General features: G+C 33.0%; 1 protein-coding gene across 15 annotated transcripts in view; it reads left to right on the top strand.

Moving 5' to 3' along the window:
* Positions 1-24,247, top strand: part of NEK1 (NIMA related kinase 1) — a 214,428-nt gene that overhangs the window by 171,976 nt on the left and 18,205 nt on the right. For all 15 annotated transcript variants that reach the window (XM_082727264.1, XM_082727269.1, XM_082727266.1 and 12 more), the window contains 8 exons: positions 2,156-2,332; positions 5,800-5,920; positions 12,844-12,932; positions 13,027-13,274; positions 17,429-17,580; positions 20,896-21,104; positions 21,879-22,009; positions 22,262-22,394. In XM_082727264.1, the coding sequence (XP_082583390.1) occupies positions 2,156-2,332; positions 5,800-5,920; positions 12,844-12,932; positions 13,027-13,274; positions 17,429-17,580; positions 20,896-21,104; positions 21,879-22,009; positions 22,262-22,394 (1,260 nt within the window). The remainder of the gene's footprint in view (positions 1-2,155; positions 2,333-5,799; positions 5,921-12,843; positions 12,933-13,026; positions 13,275-17,428; positions 17,581-20,895; positions 21,105-21,878; positions 22,010-22,261; positions 22,395-24,247) is intronic.

Here is a 24,247-nt window from a genome sequence, read left to right as displayed (position 1 = left end):
AAATTATTATTTCCAGTTAAAATAAAGCTATCCTTTCTTTCTATGTGTCTCTGTAAAATTTTATATGCAGATACCTCACTGAAGTATTTTTTTAAATATATAGTTTTCCCCCTGAGATCTTAGATCTTCCAGATGTGAGGGTTATATCATCAGTGATTAAAAACTAGTGTTTTTTTTGGTCCAGTATTTATTCTGATTAGTTCTTTTTCTTCTTACTACATTCATAACTTGTTCTAAAGCAATCTTTAATAATGGTGCTAACTGGCATCCTTGTTCCTGATTTTAATACACATGATTTTATAGCTGAACACTTAGGCTGAATGAGCAAAAACACAGATGGGACCTCTGTCACAATTTGTTGATAAAGCTTGGTGTAGGGAAGATATTCAAAACATGAGCAACACTATAGTTTTGTTCTTGATTGATTAGGAAGAAGTAAGAGGTAATAGAACTCAAAAATACCTGTACACAACTTGTTTTCCTAAGAAAGTTTACTGAACTAGGTATGGTTCCTGGTATCCTACTGTTTTGATAGGATTGCAAGCAGCACAAAGCACCCACTTAGCTTCAGTGATAATGATTTGAAATTGATATCAGTAAGGAAGACTCTGCCTTTCCCCAACCATTTCAGCCACCTGTGTGCAGATATAATACACAGAAAATTGAATTAAAAGGTATTAGAATTTCTCCATGTGGGTAGAGTGAGTTAAAGATGTATCTGAGAAAGTGATTTTGTTTAAGACTTTACTTATTTATTTGTCAGAGAAAGAGAGCAAGCACACAAGCAGGGGAATCAGCAGGGAGAGGGAGAAGCAGACTCCCCTCTGAGCAAGGAGCCCAATGCTGGGCTCAGTCCCAGTACCCTGAGATCATGACCTGAGGTGAAGGCAAATGCTTAACTGACTGAGCCACCCAGGCATCCCGAAAAAGTTATTTTTAATGATGGACTTTAGATGGGTTTTAATGAGGATGATGGTGGAGAGAAAACATAGTAGGATCAGGGCATTATAAGTTCTGGTAGGGTCATATTTCTTAAAGTTGGGATAGTAGAGGGAGAGAAGTGGAAGAAAAGATGTTAGAAATTAGAAGGTGGAATATTTAGCTTTGAAAATTTTGAGGAGCTCTAGTTAGTGACAAGCTCTCTAAGATATATGATCACTGGAGTGATTGAGGTAGAGTGAAGATAAAAATCATTGGAGAGGAATTGAGAGGCCCAGAGACTGGAAGGATTATTAATGGAGATCTGGCAATCAACTAAATTAGTTAAGACAGAATTAGTGCTGGGCAGATCTCCTGACTGGGAGTTAGAAAGTAATGTCTTCAAGGAATGAATGTGAATGGACTATGTATCTTACAGATAACTGCAATGAATTGTTCTGAGGTAAATCCATTCTCTCGCGGCATAGGTTAAAAGTATAGGGAGTTTAGGGGAACTGGGTAGCTCAGTTGGTTGAGCATCCAGCTCTTGATTTCAACTCAGGTCATGATCTCAGGATCATAAGATTGGGCTCTGTGTTCAGCAGGGAATCTGCTGGAGATTCTCTCAGTTTCCCTTTCCGTCTGCCCTTCCCTCCCTTCTAAAATAAATAAATCCTTTTTTAAAAAAAGTATGGGAAGTTTCTGAGCAATTAGAAATAACTAGCAATTCCAGAAACAAAACAGTTAGTTAATGATTTAAAATATATTATGACACATGTGTGGTAGTTTCAATAAAAGGGAGAAGAAAGTAAATCATATGTTAATCATCCTAAATATCATTATGTATAGTTAAAATGAAATTTAGGGGATGCCTTGATGGCTCAGTCAGTTCAGTCTCTGCCTTTGTCTTGGGTCATGATCCCAGGGTCCTGGAATCAAGTCCTGCATTGGGTTCCTTGCTCAGTGGGGATCCTGCCTCTCCCTCTGCCTGCTGTTCCCTCTGCTTGTGCTCTCTCTCTCTCTGACAAAAAAATAAATAAAATACTTTTAAAAAATAATAAAATGAAGTCTATCTGTCATATATCTTAATCATTTATCAACTTATAATAGATCTTATTCAGTAACTGCCTGTTTTAAGAATGCAATTTCTAATTTTGCTGGAAACACCATTATAGGTAAAATTCAAGTTATTTTTGAGAATGTAGCATGATCATTCTTTTTTTTGTTGTTGTTTCAGAGACTTCTCCTGAAAGAGAGAGTTACAAACCTTTAATTACTGAAGAAGAAAAAGTAAAATATACTTCACTTGAAATGAATCCATCAGCTACTGTTAATTCTTCTGTTGAAACGAACAGTACAGAGTTTAATGAAGCATCTTCACAGACGTCATTGAAGCCAGAAGGAAATGTGGATGGTATTTTAATAACTCAAAATGAGCTCTATTTAACTTGATAATACTTTAATTTCTTCTATATAAACAGGCCTTTATAAACAGATCATCAGAATATGTGTAAATGTTTGGGTGATTCATCTCAAATTAGGTTCATTGTTTTTCTATGTTTAAGAGCTGGTCTGGATTTTTTAATGCTGCATAATAAATCGCCCCAAAATTTAGTGTTAAAACAAACAATACTTTCATTATATCTCCTGATTTTGTGTTTTAGGAATTAAGTCAAGGCTTGACTAATGTAACTTTTATAATTCATGTGCTTTTGTCTCTGGGATCACTGGTAATATTCAGCTAGCAACCTGGTCTGATGGGTTCAAGACGATTTCACTGGTGTCTTTTCAGATGCAGGTTGAAGTATGTGTTCAACTGGTCCCCTCTCCCTATTCATGTAGTCTCTACACCTTTCCATAACTCTTTCCAGCAAGGTAGACTGACTTCTTATATGGTGGCCAGGGCTCACAGATCCTAGGCAAAAGCTACTTATACTTTTAAAGCTAGTGTCAACTTGCACAGTATCACTTCTGCCATATTTCCTTGGTCAGAGCAGTCAAAACCAGCCTAAATTCAAAGGAGGTAAAACAGATCCCACCTATCCAAGTTAAGAGTGTTAAGGAATTTGTAGCCATTGGTAATCTGCCATAGTCTGCCACTGAATAAAAAAATATTTACATTTTCTTCCATGTGTAAAATGCACTTACCCCTTCTTAAAGCCTCATCTTGAGAAAGAGAGAGAGCCATGCATGAGCGTGGGGCCAGGCAAAGGAAGAGAGAAAGAGAATCCCAAGCAGGCTTCACACACAGCACGGAGCTGGGCACATGACTTGAGTCAAAATCAAGAGTCGGGCACTTAACTGATGAGCCACCCAAGCACCGCAAAGCCTCTTCTTATTAAAAGGGCTGAATGCCTAAAGCTGTTATCCAAGTCAGGCCTATGTAGAGGTGAATTTTTTGGGGTACAGTTCTTTGAGTAAAATTACTCTTAATCACAAGACCTATAAGTGAAAAAGATAAGTCCCTTGCCTTTTATATATCTAACATACAGTAGTGAAACAGGAATAGAGACTTCTTCACAAAAACAAGGAAAATAGGGAACACATATCAATCACTGGTCCATAGAAATTCTGCAACGCCAGTTGAGGTATTGCAATGTCAGCTTGCTCCCTTTGCACCAAAGATAGTGCCCTTGCGGCCTTTCTAAACTGCATCTTTCTTTCCTCTGCAATCCAAGCTGATGGAGTTTCTGCAAGTTGAATTTTCTTAATTTTGTGGGCTTTGTATGAATGTTTTTGACATTCACTACATTTAACCACTCTTCTTTTTTTCTTTATTTCTTCATTCCTTACCTTCCTTGACTTCATCTTTGACCAGTAAAATCTGTCCTGAGTTCAGGGTTTGTTTTAAGGCCATGTTTTCCCTTAAGAAAACTGCCTGGAAGGAATTAACTTGGACTTTCTCTTCTAAATTGTCCTCATAAACTATATAGTTCTTTCTTCAATTAATCTCTCTCCAACTTTATCAAAGCCTACTAAAGAAGCTAGCTGGAACTTTTAACATTCTGCTTAGATAGCATCTTAGCTAGATCATTGAGTCTCTTAGGTATGTTTTCTATCATCATTGTTATTCCAGGCACCATATTTTCTGGCACTGTAGAACAAGAATCTCCTTTTTTCTAGTCTCCAGAACTTTTTTCACTACTAATCTCTCATCAGCAGTCTCCTTGAAGCACTTTTAACTTCTTCCGACTGCTGTGTCCCAAAACAAGTGCACACGTTTTAAGCTTTTGTTATGTCAGCACCTATTTTCATATAGGAAATTCTGTTTCAATATCTATTGCTGCAAAACAAATTATTCCCAAAACTTAGTGGCTTAAAATAACTTGTTTTATCTCACATTTTAGTGGGTTAGGAATTGGGAAGGTTCTCCTCCATGAGACATCAGTACCACTCATTGATATTCACGTCAACTGGGCTTATTCTGGAAGGGGCAAGATGATGTCATTCCATGCATGGTGTCTCAAAAGAGCCTGTTTAGCTGGTTCCTACTCCTTATTTAGTCTCAGGACTTGTCATGTGGTTGTTCCAGAATAAACTTCCACGGTGGTTTAGGCTTCCATATTCCAATGTAGAAGCTGCCAATTTTCTTGAAGACTAGAGTTGGAACTGGCATAATCTTGAACTGTACTCAGTTAAGACAATCACAATGCCAGCCCAAATTCGAGGAGAGGGGATGTAGAGGCCCCCTCTACATGAGAGAAATGTCAGAGACCTTGCTGTATGTGTGACCATCTTTAATACACCATGATAATTTAAATATTCTTACTTATTAGAATTATAGTTAATAGGTACCTTACGCCTTTTCTTTAAAGAAAAACAAAGCAGAACCCTGTTAGGCGTATAGTAGAGACTATACAGCCTAGTACAAGTCAGCAAATATCTCCTAACAAAGAGCCAGATAGTAAATATTTTAGATTTTGAGTGCAATACAGTAAAAAAATCTAGTTTGTAGAGTAAGTCATATTGGTATGGCTTAAGGTGCTAATGAACAATTATTCACTAAAAAATAACTGAAAGAGGGCACCTGGGTGGCTCAGTGGGTTAATAAACCTTTGCCATCGGCTCAGGTCATGATCTCAGGGTTCTGGGATCGAGCCCTGCTTCAGGCTCTCTGCTCAGCAGGGAGCCTGCTTCCACCTCTCTCTCTGTCTGCCTCTGCCTACTTGTGATCTCTCTCTCTCTCTGTCAAATAAATAAATAAAGTCTTTAAAAAATAATAACTAAAATATATTTTTTCTTCCAAGTGCTTTCTTTATACAGGTGAATAAAAGAAATTATTTAAGTAACATAAAAACTTTAAGGACTGGTATAATATCAATTCTCTTTCTAAATAGGACAAGCTAATTTGAAATTTTAAAAATAGAGAATGAAAGATTGTATGGATTCCAGGAAAAAGGAGGGAGTGATGGTGGCTTAAACAAGAACATTGTGGGGCACCTGGATGGTGCAGTGGGGTAGGTGTCTGACTCTTGGTGTGGCTCAGATCATGATCTGGGGGACTTAAGATCAGGCCTTGCTCAGTGGGGAGTCTGCTTAAGACTCTCCTCCTGCTCCTGCCCGCCCATGCTTAAACATGCACGCATGTTCTTTCAATTACATAAGTAAATAAATGTTTAAAAAAACAAAGCACCGATAATCTGAATTGAAGAGGTAGAAGAGAAGTCAGCAAATGAAGACAGAACCTTTCTCATTAGTATTTACTTTCAGAAAATAACCAAAGAATTAATAAGATTAAAGATCTACAGGTAAAATATTTAATTTTTTGTAATAAATAGTATATTAGCTTAAAACTAGGTAATGATAATTTATAGAATATTTATTCAGATATCTATGGATGGATTTTGCTGACATGTTTATTGTTATGTTCTTGATTTTCAGAAGCTGATGGCTTAGAAACAGAAGTTCTACAAGAGCCAGGTGGAGCAAATAAAGATGGTAGCTTGCCATGCACGATTATTGATGTGTGGATTAGTGAGATAAAAGAAACGAAGGAAACTGAGTATGTTACCTCTTTTTCCTTTCATTTCAAAACCTGGCTCCCTTTTTGTAATTCTTTTTTAAAAAATACTGTAATAACCTAATAGTGTACTATATCCTATTATTATAATGCCTTATAAAATAATTTAATTTTTGGAAAGATATTACATTCATGTGGTTCAGAAATCAAGTATGTAAAGATACAGAGTAAAACATGTCTTTCCCACTCTGTCCTCATTCAGCAGATTCCCATTTTCTTCTCCTTCCAGATATTTTTAATGTACACAAAGCAAAAATGTCTCCTTCCCTTTTAAATGAAGTTATTAGTATAACACCTATGGTATTTTCACCTTTTTATTTTTAGTCAGTAACCCAGGAATTTTTTTTTTTTTCTTATTTTATGGCTACTTAGTATTCTACTGTATGGATACACCACAACTCAGCAAGTCTTTTACATTAATTGATATCTTACATTAATTGATATTTCAAATGATGTTTCAATGAATAACAACCTTTTACATAAGATTATTTTGCATGTATATACATCTATCTGTTCTTTACAGGGTTTGTACTAATTTAAATTCTCAGAAATAATGTATGAAATATCTAATTTCCCCCAGCCCTGCCAAACTTATGTCAAAGTTTTTTATTTTTGCCACTCTGATTGGTTAAAAAATAGTATCTTGGTTTGGGTTCTTACTTTATCCATCTCTTATTATTGGTAAAGTGAGCACATTTTTTTCAAAATGTTTAAGTTTCATGTGTATTTCTTATGTGAGTTCTCTGTATGTATATATTTGATCCATTTTAAAAATTAGTAAGAACTTTTTAAATATTAGAGATACTTGACATGCAGAAGTTTTTTTTTAATTGTCATGTTTACCTGGATTTTAATAATCATTCAGAGATACTTGGTTCTTTCTAAGATTCTCAAAGAATTTTTCAATCTTTTTTCGAGTACTTTCAATGTGGGTACTTTTTACATTTAAATCTTTAATCTATTTGGAATTTATTCTGGAGTAGGGGTTTAGTTTTTCTTCAGATGGCTATCCTGTTTCCTACTTGTGTTTATTAAAAAGTTCATCTTTCCTACATACATTAAAAAATGCCACTTTTAATACATACTGAATTTTCCTAATTTTGTTCTTTTTCAGTTTTCTTGGCTACTTTTGCTTGTGTAATATTTCCTTTGAATTTAGAATTTACTAAATTTTGCCTACCTTCCCCAGGAAAAAAATCAATTGGTATTTTATTGAGATATTAAATTCATAGATTAACATAGGGAAAATCAACATGATGTTTTCTTCCTGTCCATGAAGAACCTGATAGGCCTTTCTTTTGAGTAAGTTTTGAGTATTTTTATAGTTTCCTTCATCTAGGCTTTACACTTTTATTGGTAAGCCCTATTCATAGAAATATTCTTTTGTTTGGTGTTATAAATGGTCCCTCTTCCATGAGCTCTTATAACTAGAAGGTTGTGTATATGAAAGCTTAGATTTCTTTATATAGATTTTGTACTGCACTATCTTATTGACACCTACTATTGTTCAGGATAGATTTTCAGTTGAATCCTTTGCTTTTTTCAGATATACAGTTAAATCATATGAAAACAGTGATGATTTTATGTCTTTCCAATTTTTTTAACACTGATTTCTTTTCTCTGTAATTGCCTTCATTAGTTTCTTTTATACAATGTCAAATATTGGAAATAGGGAGTACCTCTGTGTTGTTCTTGACTTTAGTGAAGATGCTTCTCTTCTTAACCATCATTAGGCATGACTATACCTTTTAACTAAGATAGTTTCTATTGATACTTTGATTTTTTTTTAAAGTTAGGAATGAATTTTGCCAAATAGTTTTTATTCTCTATGGAACTGCTTATATATATGTTTTCCTTTCTTTATTAGTATAGCTAACTTTTGAATGACACAGTTTTGAGCTGCATGGCAGCTCGTTCTACACGTGGATTTTTTTGCTAATAAATATATTGGAAAATTTTTTGGAGGTTTGTGGCAATTTGGAAAAAAAAAACTGGCAGGGGAACTGTGTAGCTTGGAATACGGACAAAAATAAAAGTTCGGGATTTTAAGACTACAGTAGACGGGGGCACCTGGGTGGCTTAGTGGGTTAAAGCTGCTGCCTTTGGCTCAGGTCATGATCTCAGGGTCCTGGGATCGGGCCCTGTGTCAGGTTCTCTCTCTCTGTGTCAAATAAATGAATAAAATCTCTAAAAAAAAAAAAAAAAAAAGAATACAGCATATAATACATATAGCATGCAAAATATATGTTTATCAACTGTGTTATCATGAAGGCTGTGGTCAACAGTAGTCTATTAGTAGTTAAGTTTTGGGGGAGTCAAAATTTACACACACATTTTTGACTGCATAGGGGATTCAGCCAGCACCCCATCCCTCCACACTGTTCAAGGGTCAACTGTATAATCAATTACATTAATGGATTACTTAACATAAACCATCCTGCATACCTTAAGTAGTTTCTTTTTATTCATGACATACTATTTTAAGGTAATTACATATTTTAGAATTTTTATATTGCTACTTGCAAGAGTCATTTGCAGTTCCTTTTGGTTGTGGGATATTATTGTTGGATTTTGTCATCATTATGGTTCCTTTATAAAAAATAATTGGAAGTTTCTTCCATTGCCATTGTCTGTAACAGGGACCATCAATCCTTTTCTGTAAGAGCCAAGTAGTAAAAATTTCAGTGTCGGGTAGACTATTTGGTCTGTGATACAGCTACTCAACTCTGCCTGAGTAGTGCAGAAGCAGCCATTGGTGTTACATAGACAAATAAGTGTGACTGTTTTGATACAACTTTATCTATAAAAATAGGAAGAGGGCTGGACTTGGACATGAGTACACACAAAAAAATGCCAAAATGCTTGTTATAAAAAATGCTTACAGCAAATAATTTGAAATAGTCTAAATAATCACTAATAAGGAAATAGCTAAAAATATTGTGTTTCTCTATACTACATAGCATATCTAGCACTTAAACACAATTTGAAAATAAAAGTTCCATTTCTAAAGCCATTCAACAAAACAATATCTGATTTATTAAAGACGTAAAGGTCAACAAATAGAAAGGATGCACCCTAGTAATTAATATCCACAATTCATAAAGAACTTGGCAAATTAAGAAATAAAAGATCAAAGCCCAAGAGAAAAATGGGGAAAAATATGAATATAGTGTTTACAAGGGAGGAAAACACATATATGGCTAGTAAATACAATACAGTGAGAAAAAAGACATCAAATTCCTAAGTTCTTTGACTAACTTTACTCAGGGGAGAACTATGAATGCATGAATGTCAGATACTTGTTCTTCCTCATAGAAGAGGAGTAAATAAGAGGTGGGCCAAGAGTCCAGATGTTTTCCTAGTGAAAGTTTCTTCACAAAAATAACAGGAAGCCAGGAGGAAGGCAAATAATAACATCAAATACTGGTGTGAGGTTGGGCCCTAGGGCCCGTTGATACATTGCAAGCACACATAAGAATTGGGAGAGCCAGTTTTGAAATCCATTTGCCGATTTTGTTACTTTAAAATATGCATATCTAGGGTTCCTGGGTGCTCAGAAGGTTAAGTGGTTAAGTGTCTGCCTTTGGCTCAGGTCATGATCCCCAGGTCCTCCTGGGGATGAGCTCCACATGGGGCTCCCTGCTGAGGAGCTTCTCCCTTCCTGATTCTCCCTCTCACACTCCTCCTGCGTGTGGTCCCTCTTGCTCTGTCAAATAAAGAAATAAAATCTTTTTAAAAATAATAATAATGTATATATCCTGTAATAATACATCTTTTATTTTTTGGTATCTATTCTAAGATTACTTACAATGAGCACAAAGAGGCATATGCAAGAATGTTTATTGTAGGAGAATCATAATAAATAATTTGAAAGAGTGTAATCATTAATAAGGAAGCTGCTAAAAATAAAGAAGTTTCTGTATACTGCACTGTGGACAGTAGATAGCACTTTAAAGAATAAAATGTAGCTTCATGTATCAGTATGGAAATATGCCCCAATTATCAAATGATTAATATGATAGTACTGAATAAAAAGGCATTTCTATATGTTAAAATAACACAATTTCTCTAAAATTCAAGGAAAAATATGGGAAGATATATACCAAGCTGATGGCAGGATGGGCAACTAAGAGTTGATGGGCATTCAGCATATGACAGTGGGTCATTTCCAGGATTGTTTCCACCTTTTGGCTGTTGAAAATGTTTGTATGAATATTTGTGTACAAGCTTTTATTTGCAGACCCATATTCTTTTGAGTGTATAGCTGGGAGTAGAATTGCTGCAGCATCTGGTAATTCTGTGTTCAACTTTCTGAGGAAGCAAGGAACATTACATTTTCAGTGAAGAAAAGTGTTACTTGTATGATTAGAAATAAAAACTTTGAAAATCAAAAATAGAAAAATTTTCAAAATTTAAACCTGAAAAAGTAAAAAATTATTTAAATTTGAGAAGCATTAAAAAGAATTAAGAAAACAAAAACTGCTTATAAGCCAAACTTGCAGGATAAGTTACTGGTACTGTTGTTTTTTGTTTTTTTGTTGTTGTTTTTATTGCAATATAGTTGACACAAAATGTTACTCTAGTTTCTGACAGCTCTGTACTTTATACTGTGTTATCACCAGTGTAGCTATCATTTATCACCATACAACACTGTTACAATACCCTTGACTATATTCCCTATGTCTGTGTTCCCTTTATCCTCATGACTTACTCATTCCATAACTGAAACCACGGACCTCTTACTAACTAACCCCTACCCCTATGCCCATCTTCTCACTCCCCCTTCCTTCTGGTAACTACCAGTTATTTCTCTGTATTAATGTCTCTGTTTCTGCTTTTGTTTGCTTCATTTGTTTGTTCATTTGGTTTTTAGATCCCACATATAATATGTGAAATCACATGGTTCTTATATTTCTCTCTTTGACTTATTTCACTGAGCATGATACCCTCTGTGTCCACCTGTGTTGCTGCAGATGGCCAGATCTCATTCCTTGTTATGGCTATATAATATTCCGGTGTGTGTGTGTGTGTGTGTGTGTGTGTGTGTGTGTATTCATCTGTCAGTGGACAATTGGGTTGCTTTCAAATCCTGGCTATTGTTAATAATGCTGTAATAAACATAGGGATACAGAGATCTTTTCAAATTAATGTTTTCTCTGGATAAATACCCAGTAATGGAATTACTGGTTTGTATGGTATTTCTATTTTTAATTTCTAGAGGAAACTGTACTGTTTTTTGTAGTAGCCACACCATTTACATCCTCACCAGCAATGCATAAGGATTCTTTATTTTTTTCTCTTTTTAAGATTTGTTTATTTATTTGTCTGGGAAAGAGAGAGAGCACAAGCAGGGAGAGTATCAGGGAGAAGGAGAAGCAGACTCCCTGCTGAGCAAGGAGCCCAGTGTTGGGCTCCATTCCAGGACCCTGGTATCATGACCTGAGTGAAAGGCAGACAGACGCTCAGCCAACTGAACCACCCAGGCCTCCCAAGGATTCCCTTTTTTTCACAGTCTCATCAACACTTACCTCTTGTCTTTTTAGTGATAGCATTCTAACAGATATGAGATGATATCTTACTTGGTTTTGATGTGCATTTCAAATCAAATGCAAATGATTTGATTAGTGATGATGAGCATCTTTTTCTGTGTTTGTTTGAAACCTTTGGGCTGTATTCTTCCAGTCTTTAAATTTTTGTTAAAAAAATATATATATAATACATGAATTTAATTCCAGCTTTATTGAGATAAAACCTGTCAGTTCTTCTTTACCTTTTTTCCTCAATTAATTCACTTTCTTTTAGTGTTAAAACTTTTTGGTGCATATCATTCTATATTTTATACTGAGCTACATACCATTTTTTAAAAAAGATTTTATTTATTTATTTGACAGACAGAGATCACAAGTAGGCAGAGAGGCAGGCAGAGAGAGAGAGGACAAAGCAGGCTCCCTGCTGAGCAGAGAGCGCGATGCGGGGCTTGATCCCAGGGCCCTGGGATCATGACCCAAGCCAAAGGCAGAGGCTTTAACCCACTGAGCCACCCAGGCGCCCCTACATACCATTTTTTGAAACCTAACATTATTTAATGCAAATCGATCTGTAGATTACTTTGCTTACTTAATAAAATATTTTATTTATAAATTTATCAATTTATTTTATTAATTTATTTTATTTCTTTTACTTATAAAATATATTATTTATATTATAAATAAGTTGTAATATATATTAAATAAATATATAAATATTTATGTTTCTACTTTGTTTACTTAAGTATATTATTTTACTTATATAATATATATTAGATATATTTATTTACATTTAATTTATTTATAGACTGTCATTCCACAGTATTTCACATAGATTTCTGTTTCATTTTTTTAACAGCTGCATAATATTTTATAGTATTAGTATGCTACAGTTTTATATTTTCTGCTGTTAAGGGGCATTTTGATTGCTTAAAGTAGTGGTTCTCAAATATTAGCAAAGATTAGAATTACTTTGATATTTATTAAAATAAATTGCTGGACTTTATCCCCCAAAGCTTCCGATTGATAGGTCTGGGGTAGGCCCTGAGCAATTTGCATTTTGAACAAGTTTCTGTGTGTTCCTAATGTCTAGGGAACACAGTTTGGGAACCATAGTTATAAGAAACGGTGAGTCTGGTTTTTGTGACTGATTAGGGATTATGATTGAAGGTTTTAACAGGGTAAAAAATACAATGTACTTATGAGAGAGAAAAAAAATATATATATATCCACATACATAAATGAGGAAAATATTTGGAAGAGGGACCACAGCATGCTAGTGAACTTGTACTCCTTTTTTTTTTTTTTTTTTTTTTTTTAATTTGGGAGTGCTTTTATTTCTAGTAAATTGCATTTCTACTGATGTATCCTTCTGTGCAGGATGGAAGATAGGATCACTGCTCAGCAAAATGAAGTTTCTGAAGATGAAATCCCAAGGAATGTGGACCACCTTAGTGAAGTCGATATAAGTAAGCCTCATGTTAAATACTGTGCTTTTCTCAGTATCACATAGAGCTTAAGTACTGTATAGACTTATCACAAAATCTTTCCTTTATATCACAGGACCTGAAATAAGTGATTCTCAGCACCCTAAATGTGATATAGATAAACCTGTGCAACCAGAGCCATTTTTCCATAGAGTGGTTCTTTCAAAACACTTGAACGTAGTCTCTCAAATTCAGTCAGTTCTGTGTTCACCAGAAGAATCCTTTCCGCTTCGCTCTCGCTCTGATTCACCACCAAAAAATAAAAACCAGAGTTCCTTGCTGATCGGACTTTCAACTGGTCTATTTGATGCAAACAACCCAAAGGCAAGTATACACCTCCAATGGAAAATATCTGTTTTAGTAACATTTCTTATTTATTGTTTTTCTTTAATAAGCCATAATACTGAGTTTTAAACTCTTACACACACACATAAACAAAAAGAACAAAAAACTTCCATCTTCTCTGGGATTCTGAAAAGAAGTTGCCATTGAGAGTAAAATTGAGTACACTGAGAGTACCATTAGGATAAAAACTATTTCATTGGCTCCTTGTTCAGGATTCTTTTTATAGGGTCTACTTTTATTTAAGTAAAATCCCTCTTACACCATTTCCCTTCCTCACTACTCAATCCAACTTCCGTTTTTCATATGACTAAACTTAAGCAATATATGTTAAGGAGACAGAAATGTGTTTGCCTAATTTGATATAGAAAGGGTAATAGATATTCATATGCACTTTCTGGCAAAAAATTTTCAAACGTCTTTTTTCACTTGGTATTTTTGAAAATATGTAACCAATTTTTTATTAAGAAATTACAATATTATCTCTATAGAAAATTTAAAAATATAAAGAAATCACTTATTTTGTTAGATTTTATATATGTATTACATATATAAAACTTTTTGTTAAAATAGAATATTATGCATATTTTTATAACCTGCTTTTCTGTTAATATGTACTATAAAATTATTACAAATGTTAATATTATAAATTATTACAAAAATAGCATTTTGTCATATCATCAAATAATCTCATATTATCTAGAATCACAAATTCCATTAAGCTGCTATGCTATATATAATTTTTTTAACTAATCTGTTTTTATTGTTGGGCCTTTAGCTTTCAGTTTTTGTTATAGTAACCACCTACACCTGTATCTTTGACAATAGCCACAATTATTTTCATAAAGTAAATTTCTGTAAGTGGAGTTCAAAAGTTATATTGGATATTGCCTGATTTGCCTTTAAGAAATAGCTTATAATGCCTCAGTAGTATGTAAGAGTCTGTATTCTAAAAAGCACCAAATGTTATCATTCACTTAAAAATTTTATATTTAGTGAGTGAGTAATTATATTTTTTTTTAAAAATTGTGTTTCTATGTTTACCAGTGAAGTTGAACATTTTTCATGTATGTAAGCCTAAATGGGAATGAATTACCTGAATTCTTTTATCCTTTTTAAATATGTCATTTTGATTTTCAATTTAATTTTCAAATTGGATCTGTTTTATTTTTTGGAGTGTTTTCTTATGCTTATTTTAAATGTAGAGATTGCTAAATTCTCCCACTTGTCTAATAGCAGTCAAGTTTTCAAAGATAATGAACTGTGAAAACAAATTTATGATCTTCAGAATTTGAGAATATGTGACCATCATGTAAAATATCCTATAAATGTCAAGGATTAAGTCAAATTGGTTGATAGTGCTATTCAAGTCTTCTTTATCTTTACTACTTTTTTATCTATCTAGTTATATTATTTTTTGAGAAAAAACTAATTATCTATCTTTTCATTTGTGTCAAATTTTGTTCCGTGTATTTTGAAACTTTGTTACTGAGTGAATAAAAATTTAGTATTACTATACCTTCTGGATGAATTGATAGGTTTATTATTATGAAAGGTCACTTTTTGTTTGATAGTGTTCATCTTCTGTGTCTTACTAATTATCTCTCTGCTTATCAGTTACTGGAAAAGGAGTATTGAAATTTCTAGTCAATTGAATACAAATTAATAATCTTTATATCTTCTTGATAATTGCTTTCTTTATCATTATGAAATGACTCTCCTTATTCTTGGTCATATCACCTGTTCTAAAATCTATCTTTTCTGGTTGTAATATAGCCATTCTAGCTTTCTGATGATTATTATTTGTTAAGGATACATACACATTATTTTACATTATTTTACACACACACACACACACACACACACACACACAAACATTAACTTGTAATTGCACTGACTTTCATGTAAAGTAGATTTTTTTTTTGTAGGTGTCACATTGTCAGGTCTTGCTTTTTAGTCAGTCTGACAACCTCTTTTATTTAAAGTGATTAGGCCATTTACTTTTTTTTTTTTTGGCCATTTACTTTTCATGTAATTTTCGATATATTATTGGTATGATTAAATTTAAACCTACCATTTTGTTATTTGTTTTCTATTTGTCTCATCACTTTTTCTGTTCTTATTTTACTTTTATTCTCCCTTCTTTTGGATTGAGTATTTTTAACATTTTGTTTTATCTCTATTATTTGCCAGTATAGATCTTTTCAAAAACTTAGTTGTAATTTTCAGCTCTCAAGATGCAATTTTAGCTTTTTACAGTCTTCAAATAATATCATATCACTTCACATATGACATAAGAACCTTTTCACAGTGTATTTCCACCCTCTTGTCTATAGTTTTGGCATTGTTCTCTTATATTTTATATCCACATGTTACACACACCACAATAAATTGTTATTGTTTTTGCTTTAAACATTATCAGGAATAACAGAAATAGCCTTTGTCTACCAACCTGTGGTTCTCTTCATTTTTAGAAAAAGTAGAACTTAACCCAAAACAAAAACACCTAAAATACTTATCAAAGAACACTGCACATGAAACATTTTTAATATAGGACAGATAGCTGTTGGACTGATGGGTGCATATACCCATTTCCATGCCTAGAGGAAAATTGCCAAATTACATACCTCTTGAAATTTCTTTCTACTGTGTTATTTTACCTTAGGTTAGGAAAGCTATTATAATTAGTGAAATGAATAAACTAAAATTGAGATTTCTTTTTAGCCAGGATGAAAATTTATCTCAGCCTAACAAAGGTTGCATCTTTTATATAGAGTCCTCTTGAATTTAAGTGTATAATGCATATATGCTCTATATTTTTATTGATTAGCATTTATCTGGAGAAACTGTTACCATATGCGTATTTTGCACACTATTGGTTTATAATATACATGATTCAAATAATAAACAAGTCAAGCATAAATTCTGCTGACAGTGGGAGATTCAGTAAAAGATATACTTTCAGTACCATCATTAAGTGTTTTAACAAGCAACCTATCTACCCATCTTGTAGTTCATAACCATCTTTTTCTTGTGCTATAATATGTAAATTATGTTCAAATATTGGAAATCTATTCTCTTTTATTTTCAAAAACAGATTGTACCAATTAATTTGGCAAAGTATATAAATTTTCATTAATATGCTAAACATTATGTTTTCTTCACAGTCTCCAATCTGGTGTAGGATTCTTACCAGGGCCTTAGGAGTTACATTTCAAATCTCAACAGGTTCCTTTAGGTTTATTAACCAAATTCTGAGACTTATGTATATAGACATTTGTTTGATCATCCTGCCTATCTATCACATTCTAATTGCTGATAGGTTGGTGGACAGGGGCACTTTCTTCTATCCCTGGTCTTTCCCAAACAAATTCAAATTTTAGACACCTCAACTGTACATTGTTTTTTTTCTCAAGTCAGTTCCTTTTTATCTGCTGCTATAAATGATTCTCCATACAAACATCAAAGTACCTGTCTTTCCACCCTTACCCTCTTTTGGGAAAGGCTGCAATTACAGTCCATTGTTTACGGAAGTGATGTTAGACTTTTTTTTTTTTCACTAATATGAAGTTTTTTTATTTAACTGTTGTTGGCTACCCAGCAGCTCCTAGGATGAATGATACAAAGGGCCACCAATTATATGTGATATGCTTTGCCAAGCTTCAGACAAACTCAGTTCAGGATTTGGGAAAAATATATGGGGAAAATTGGCCATAGGAAAGTGTGAGAGAAAGAGATACAAGGAAAGAGGGACAGTATGGGTCTTGAGTGAGAAGGAGCAAATTGGCAGTTTCTGGCACTGCCAATTTCTGACAGATTTCTAATTCCATTCCCTGGGTATACTCTGACTAAACACCTCTCCTTGCCTTTAAATGGTGAATAAAGTGAATCCCTATACCTTGAATTTTGAAACCTAAGCATAACTCACTGGTTTAGTTTTCCTCACTGAAAAATTACAGAGCTAAAATTCAAGAAAATTAAGTTCTAATCTTAGATGAGTCACTTCTGGAACTTCTAACTCTAAATATATGATATAAGATAAAAAATTAGTATTAGCTCTAACTTTCTAATTTTTTAATTTCATTTTTATTTTCTAATAATCTTACTCCTACTAAGAAGTCTGTTGACTTTTTTAGATGTTGAGGACATGTTCACTTCCAGATCTCTCAAAATTGTTCAGAACATTGATGGATGTTCCCACTGTAGGAGATGTATGTCAAGACAATCTTGAAATAGATGAAATTGAAGATGAGCATATTAAAGAAGGACCTTCTGATTCTGAAGACATGTGAGCATGATGTCATTAATAAATACTAGCACTAACAGAATTTCTGAGTTTATGTGAACTTTGGAGATGTAACTCACCTAAACAATTTAAAAAAATTATCTGTAGCTGTTAATTTACCACTCCTTTATCTTTTTACAACATATTTAAAGTACAGTCATACAAGTTTTGATATGTATATTAGCCTCTAAATAATATAATGACTGACCCTCACTTGGGGAATATGAGTGTGCTTTCTGTCATATTCAGCACTGAGCATCTAGCACATTGACTTGTCCATGGTACATGTTTAATAAATATTGTTTAAATGAAGGAATATTAGCAGAATAATGACTGTTTAACAGTTTAACACCACATGATACAGGAATTGCAATGGAAAATTGTGAGATATGAACTATTCTACAGTTCCCCAGGGAAAAGACCAGAAAGCCTCTACATCTCTCTCCTGCTATATATGATTTCGAAACCATGACAGTGGGAACTTAGCAGGTAGTTTAGTTGTTTTGTTTGCATGTGTGTGGGCACATGTGTGTTCTGCATGTAATTTAATTGCTTTCGCAAAATTCCTTTCTTCATGATTCATGGGGAATTTAGAATCTACGAGGCAAATTTAACTAACCCTTCTGAGAACTATAGGAAGTGATAGCCCCTTGGACAGGACAAGTAAGCCCTCTCACCCCCTCAGACAAATGTTACCCAATATGGGGGGAAAATAAAGTGTTCGAGAAGGTATAGTGTATCCAGATCACCAGGAAAATATGGCATAAAATATTGGGACTTTTATGATTTATTTTCTGATATTTTTGAGCTTAAGTTTCTATATTTTACATCTTTTAATAGAAAAAAAACTGTCAGTCTCTTGATTTTCTGCCCCCCTGCAATGGTTGAGCCAGAGCCACTGTATCTAGCACTATTTTCTGGTATTATGTTTGTTTGTTTTACTTAAGTCTTGCCTCTTGTTTCTTAAATGTTTAACCAAACTGTTTCTATTAAAGGTTTTTTCACCCTTTTTTTCATGTCTCATACTGTTCTTTATATTTTTGCTAGTGTCCTCAGATTTTACAGGAAGTTACCCTTTTATCCTTGTTTTCTTCTGCTTAGGGGTAGTCATCAGCACTTCATGTGTTTTTATTGAGCCTCTTGGGGAACATGACAACATATCAGCACCTTTGTGGTTGACAGAGTGCTAGGTATAGTTTTTCCTCTAGGTGTTTATAAAGTCATCAGTTTTTATCTGACTGCACAGCAATTTGTTTGTGGCTTGTGTTCTTTTAATTACTAGTTGATGGCAGAATTTTATTTTAACATTGAAGTTTAGAAGCTTTTAATATTAACTTAAAATTTTAAAAACCGAGTTATTTTTTAAAGTAAATTAGTCCATACCACAAAATTTTCCTTGGGATTTTTTTCTTTTTCTTTTTTTCTTTTTTTTGGGGGGACGGGGTGTCCAAACTTCACTCAAGGTCCTACAATAAAATCTACTAAAATGTGAATTCAAGGCCAGATTTTAAAATGGATCTTTTAAAAAAGATGTTAGTCTTATACTTTTCTTATAATGGCAGACTTGGCAGCCCCATTTACTTTAATACCATCTGTGCTGAGCACTAATTCTGCTGGGTTGGCCATAGTAAGATTTTGTCAACAGATTATTTGTCATTGTTGTAATGGTACATAGCAGATGTGTATATTATGTAATTAAATATAAAGTTAAATGTTACTAATAGGGTGATCCATAAGATTAGACATATTCTCTCATTCTAATTAGATGCTTTACTTTTCTATACCTCTACAAAGTTGGAGTGTAGAAGTTTGTACACATAAATACTAAATAGAGATATTTCTACTTTAAAAAAGTATTTTCTTTTACATTAATGGAAGTTTTACTTAAGATCTGGTATAATACCATTTCTATATTAGTTTTCAGTAAATACTTGTTTGACTGGAATCTAAACTTGAAGGCTTTAATCAACTTTTATGTTCTATTCAGCATCGCTTTTCTGGTGGATGAAATCCTCAACATCGTACATAATCTCTTTCAGAAGACTTCACTTATCTAAAATTTCAATGAACTCTTAATCTACAGACTTTTCCCTTTGCATGCCACTTTAGTAGAAAGAGGCAAATTAAGATAAATAAAGTTGATGAGTACATTCTTGGGGTATTGTAGAAATGATAAGAAGACCTAGATTTCAATCTTTATTTGCTATTTATTGACTGTATAACCTTGAGCAAATAATTTAAACACTTTAATTCTGTGTCCGTATCTCTAAAATGAATTATGAGTTATGTGTAGATAAAATTTTAGTAATAGGCTAAAACTGCTTAATAAACTAAAGTACTATATAAATCAAGGGTAGTATTTACATAAATTAATTCCAGCATCTGTAATCCCTTGAAAGTAAAATTAATATCCTGAACAGTGCCTTGGAAACAAGATAATCCAGTGAAGATTATTATGGTTAGTATATTCTAATTACTCAGTAAAGTCCATTTGTTATGTATTTTAGAAATGTTTTCAAGAATAAGCATCGAAATATAAGATTTCTGATGACTTTTATTTACTAGGTCATACTATTCACCTGAACATATAATTCCATAAGTATTTCCATTTCTGAAAGTTAAAATATCTAATGAGTGTTTAGTATATGTGCTGCCGAAGCGAGCACTCTAATGAGTGTTTATATGGAAAGCCTTTCATATAGTATACTACTATTATACATCTACATGAAGATTTTACTAAATGTTCAAAATTACATAGAAGAAAAATATTTGAATATTCAGTATTTTTTTTAGAAAGCATGTAAAAAAATCTCTTTAGTCTAGCCCCAGTGGGTTAAAGCCTCTGCCTTCAGCTCCAGTCATGATCCCAGGGTCCTGGGATCCAGCCCCGCAGCATCGGGTTGTCTGTTCAACAGGAAGCCTGCTTCCTCCTCTCTCTCTGCCTGCCTCTCTGCCTACTTGTGATCTCTGTCTGTCAAATAAATAAATGAAATCTTAAAAAAAAAAAATACTGAAACAGTCTTTCAAAATTTAAGCAATATATAATATTGATAGTTACGTTAATCTCTTTTAGCAGATCAGGATCATTTTAAACAAGTTCATCTTCCAGCTTATGTATTCCAGAATGTGTCATGTGCTATATTTATAATTGTATTAATCTTCAGTTACTTTGTTGAAAACCACTATGTAGGTTTTTTCAGATTTCTTTTTATCTACTATTAGTACTTTTAAACAGAAAGGAGTACATGTATATTGAAGTAAAATTTCAAAATAAGGTGACATTTTGGTAATGTTTAGTTTAACTTTTTAAAATTTCAGTGTTTTTGAAGAAACTGACACAGATTTACAAGAGCTTCAGGCTTCTATGGAACAGTTACTTAGGGAACAACCTGGTGAAGAATACAGTGAGGAGGAAGAATCAGTCTTAAAGAACAGTGACATAGAGCAGACTGCAAATGGGACAGATCTGGCAGATGAGGATGACAATCCCAGCAGTGAAAGTGCCCTAAATGAAGAATGGCACTCAGGTACATAGTAATGATTGTGGGGCTTTTTTTTTTTTTTCAGTGTATACACATATTTCAATCAGAGTATTTTTCTGGTACCGATAGGAAGTTCTCTAATATAAATAAAACTGAAGTATCCTTCTGTGTCTCTGACTTTTATTCATTCTTTTTCTTTTCACACAAATGCCCATATACATTTGTTCCATTTCTTTCCCATCAAATTTTGGAAATGCTTTTGAAACATTTTTATTGTTTTCTTATCTTTCTTGACTTATTTTTCTAGTACTAAAGATAACATAAAGTGCTTGGACATGTACATGACATAAAACATATATAGCATTTATAATACTTTATAAATGTTTTACTGAAGTTTTATAATAGGTAGCTTAAGTCATCTGCCTCCTGCATGCTTTTTCATGTTTTAGCTCATGTTTAATGTCAAATTTTTAAACACAGTTATGGTTGGTTTGCTGCAGCACAGAACATATAGGCATGCTTTTTTCATTTTTTACTTCGTTAGAAGTACTGTTTATGTCTATAAAAGAAAAGATTCCCAAAGTAACAGTCTTGTTAAGACATTTGTATATACATTGATTTCCTCCATAAAAGACAATAATTGTAATGACAAAACCTTATATATTGTAAGTACAAGTAGTCTTTCAGTGACGTCACTCATCAAAAAGAATTTTAGTCTGTTAGGGTAAGAATTATTTTATTCATTCGTTTTTTATTTTTTAAAGATTTTATTTATTCTTTTTAGTCATAAAATATCTTCTTTTAATTTATGTTTTTTAGATAACAGTGATGGTGAAATTACTAGTGAATGTGAATACGATAGTGTCTTTAACCATTTAGAGGAACTGAGACTTCACCTGGAGCAAGAAATAGGCTTTGAAAAATTCTTTGAGGTTTATGAGAAAATAAAAGTAAGTAAAATGTCAATTAAAAAACGTTTTAAGTTTGGGGCATCCAGTTCGTGATCTCGAAGGCCATGAGTCCAAGCCCCACCTTGGATGTAAAGCCTACTTTTAAAAAAAAAAAATTAATTTTGAAATATGCTCTTTTTGAATTACTAGTAAAATATCAGTGATTTTTATAGGTTGTTGGATTTATTATAAATAATAAAGTCTCTAGAGAATGTTAATAATTATATATTTACATTTGGAAATTTGGTATAGGCTATTCATGAAGATGAAGATGAAAATATTGAGATTTGTTCAACAATAGTTCAGGATATTTTAGGAAATGAACATGAACATCTTTATGCCAAGATTCTTCATTTAGTCATGGCAGATGGAGCCTATCAAGAAGGTAAGATTTCGGGGCGCCTGGGTGGCTCAGTGGGTTTAGCCGCTGCCTTCAGCTCGGGTCATGATCTCAGAGTCCTGGGATCGAGTCCCGCATCGGGCTCTCTGCTCAGCGGAGAGCCTGCTTCCCTCTCTCTCTCTCTGCCTGCCTCTCCATCTACTTGTGATTTCTCTCTGTCAAATAAATAAATAAAATCTTTAAAAAAAAAAAAAAAAAAAAAAAGAAGGTAAGATTTCCTGTCTTTGTATCTTAAGTAAATGTGCAAAAAACAGGATGACAAATGTAAATTGCTGAGCTTTTTTATCACCTGCATTTTGGTGAAATCTATATTGGAATCATATCCCAATACTTATGAGCAATTATAAAATTAATCATGTCATATACATTAACTGATTCTATCATTTTTATTGACTTAAGTCCTTTAAGTTCTTATTTTACTTAATTTATAAGCAACATTTGAATGAGTTTTTTTTTTAATGACTCCTTATTGGACAGCTCTAGAAATTAGAATACTTTCTTATCAATGATGTAGAAGTAAACTTTTAAACATACATGCTTCAGCAATATGTACAATTTCTTCTAAGTAATACCAAATATAATCTCTTCCATTCACAGTAAATGGAATTCATTTATGATTTGGAAGTAAACCATTTTTATATTTGGAAAATATTTACCTATAGAATCACTTTAAAAATATTAGAACTTTACTAAAAATTATTAAAGTTAAAAATGGTGTTTCCCCTTAAATTTAGTCAAGAGCACTAAACATGGTACCAGACCAGTGGTATAGTCCTGACTCTGTGACAAGCTAGTAATGTGACATTAAGTGATTTAAGTTTCCGTTTCCACTGCTATAAAAGGATGATCACTATTTCAATATACTATGAATTGTTTTGAAAGTACTTATCAAGTGCTTTTGTAGCCTAGTACTTTATTACTATGGACATTAAAAGATGTAGTCTTTGTTTACATGTTGAATTTGGAAGATGAGATCTAAGTATATGAAAGTGTAGAACTATGTATAAAATGCATATTCTAAAATATTTTTCAGTGCAGTAGGAATTAGACAAGAGAAGCTTGGATTGTAAAAAATGGAAAGAAATCTAGAGCCATAACTTGTCACAAAACAGTGAAAATTAATGTATATTAGAGTTAATATTGGAAGCTTCTTATTAAAAATAGTCTTCATTGTATGGAAATGTTGAATCACTGCATTGTGCACCTGAAACTAATATTACATGTATGTTACCTAACTGGAATTTAAATTAGAAAGTTAGTCTTTGTGATTAGATACTGTAAAGTGTTTAAAATACATACATAGAGGAAATCATTGAAGATTCGTGAAGTGAAAGAACTGACAGAATGAAGGAGACATTTTATAAAGTTCAGTCTCATAGTAGTATTCTGGATAACTTGGAGGGTACTGAAATTGCAAATAAGATCTGTTTTGAAGCTGTAGATGCCTTTTGGGCACAAGATGGTGAATACCTGGATTTAGTGTTCATACAAGTGGAGCATTAATACTCAGTTCAGGTATTTCGAGCCAGGCTTTCAATAAAAGTATTTGATATATTGACTCATGAAAAATCAGGTTTCTTAAAATCAAATTCAAGAATGTCTTTTATTTTAGGAGCAACTTTACTTAGTTAGGTTATATACTTAATTTATATTGACCATAAAGCTCAGCCAAAAGAAAAAAAAAAATGTTTCTTGAGTTGGTTAAATGTAAGTAAAAATCTTCTAAAAACTCTAATAGTTATTATTAAGTCAAAACCAGAATATCATCAGGTACAGTGAGTACTTTTACCTTATAGATTAAAAAACCACTGCATCTTCATTAGTATTCTTACCTTAAC

This window comes from Mustela nivalis (assembly GCF_964662115.1).
Source record: "Mustela nivalis genome assembly, chromosome: 4".
Lineage (NCBI taxonomy): Eukaryota > Metazoa > Chordata > Mammalia > Carnivora > Mustelidae > Mustela > Mustela nivalis.
This window is presented reverse-complemented; position numbering and strand designations above follow the sequence as displayed.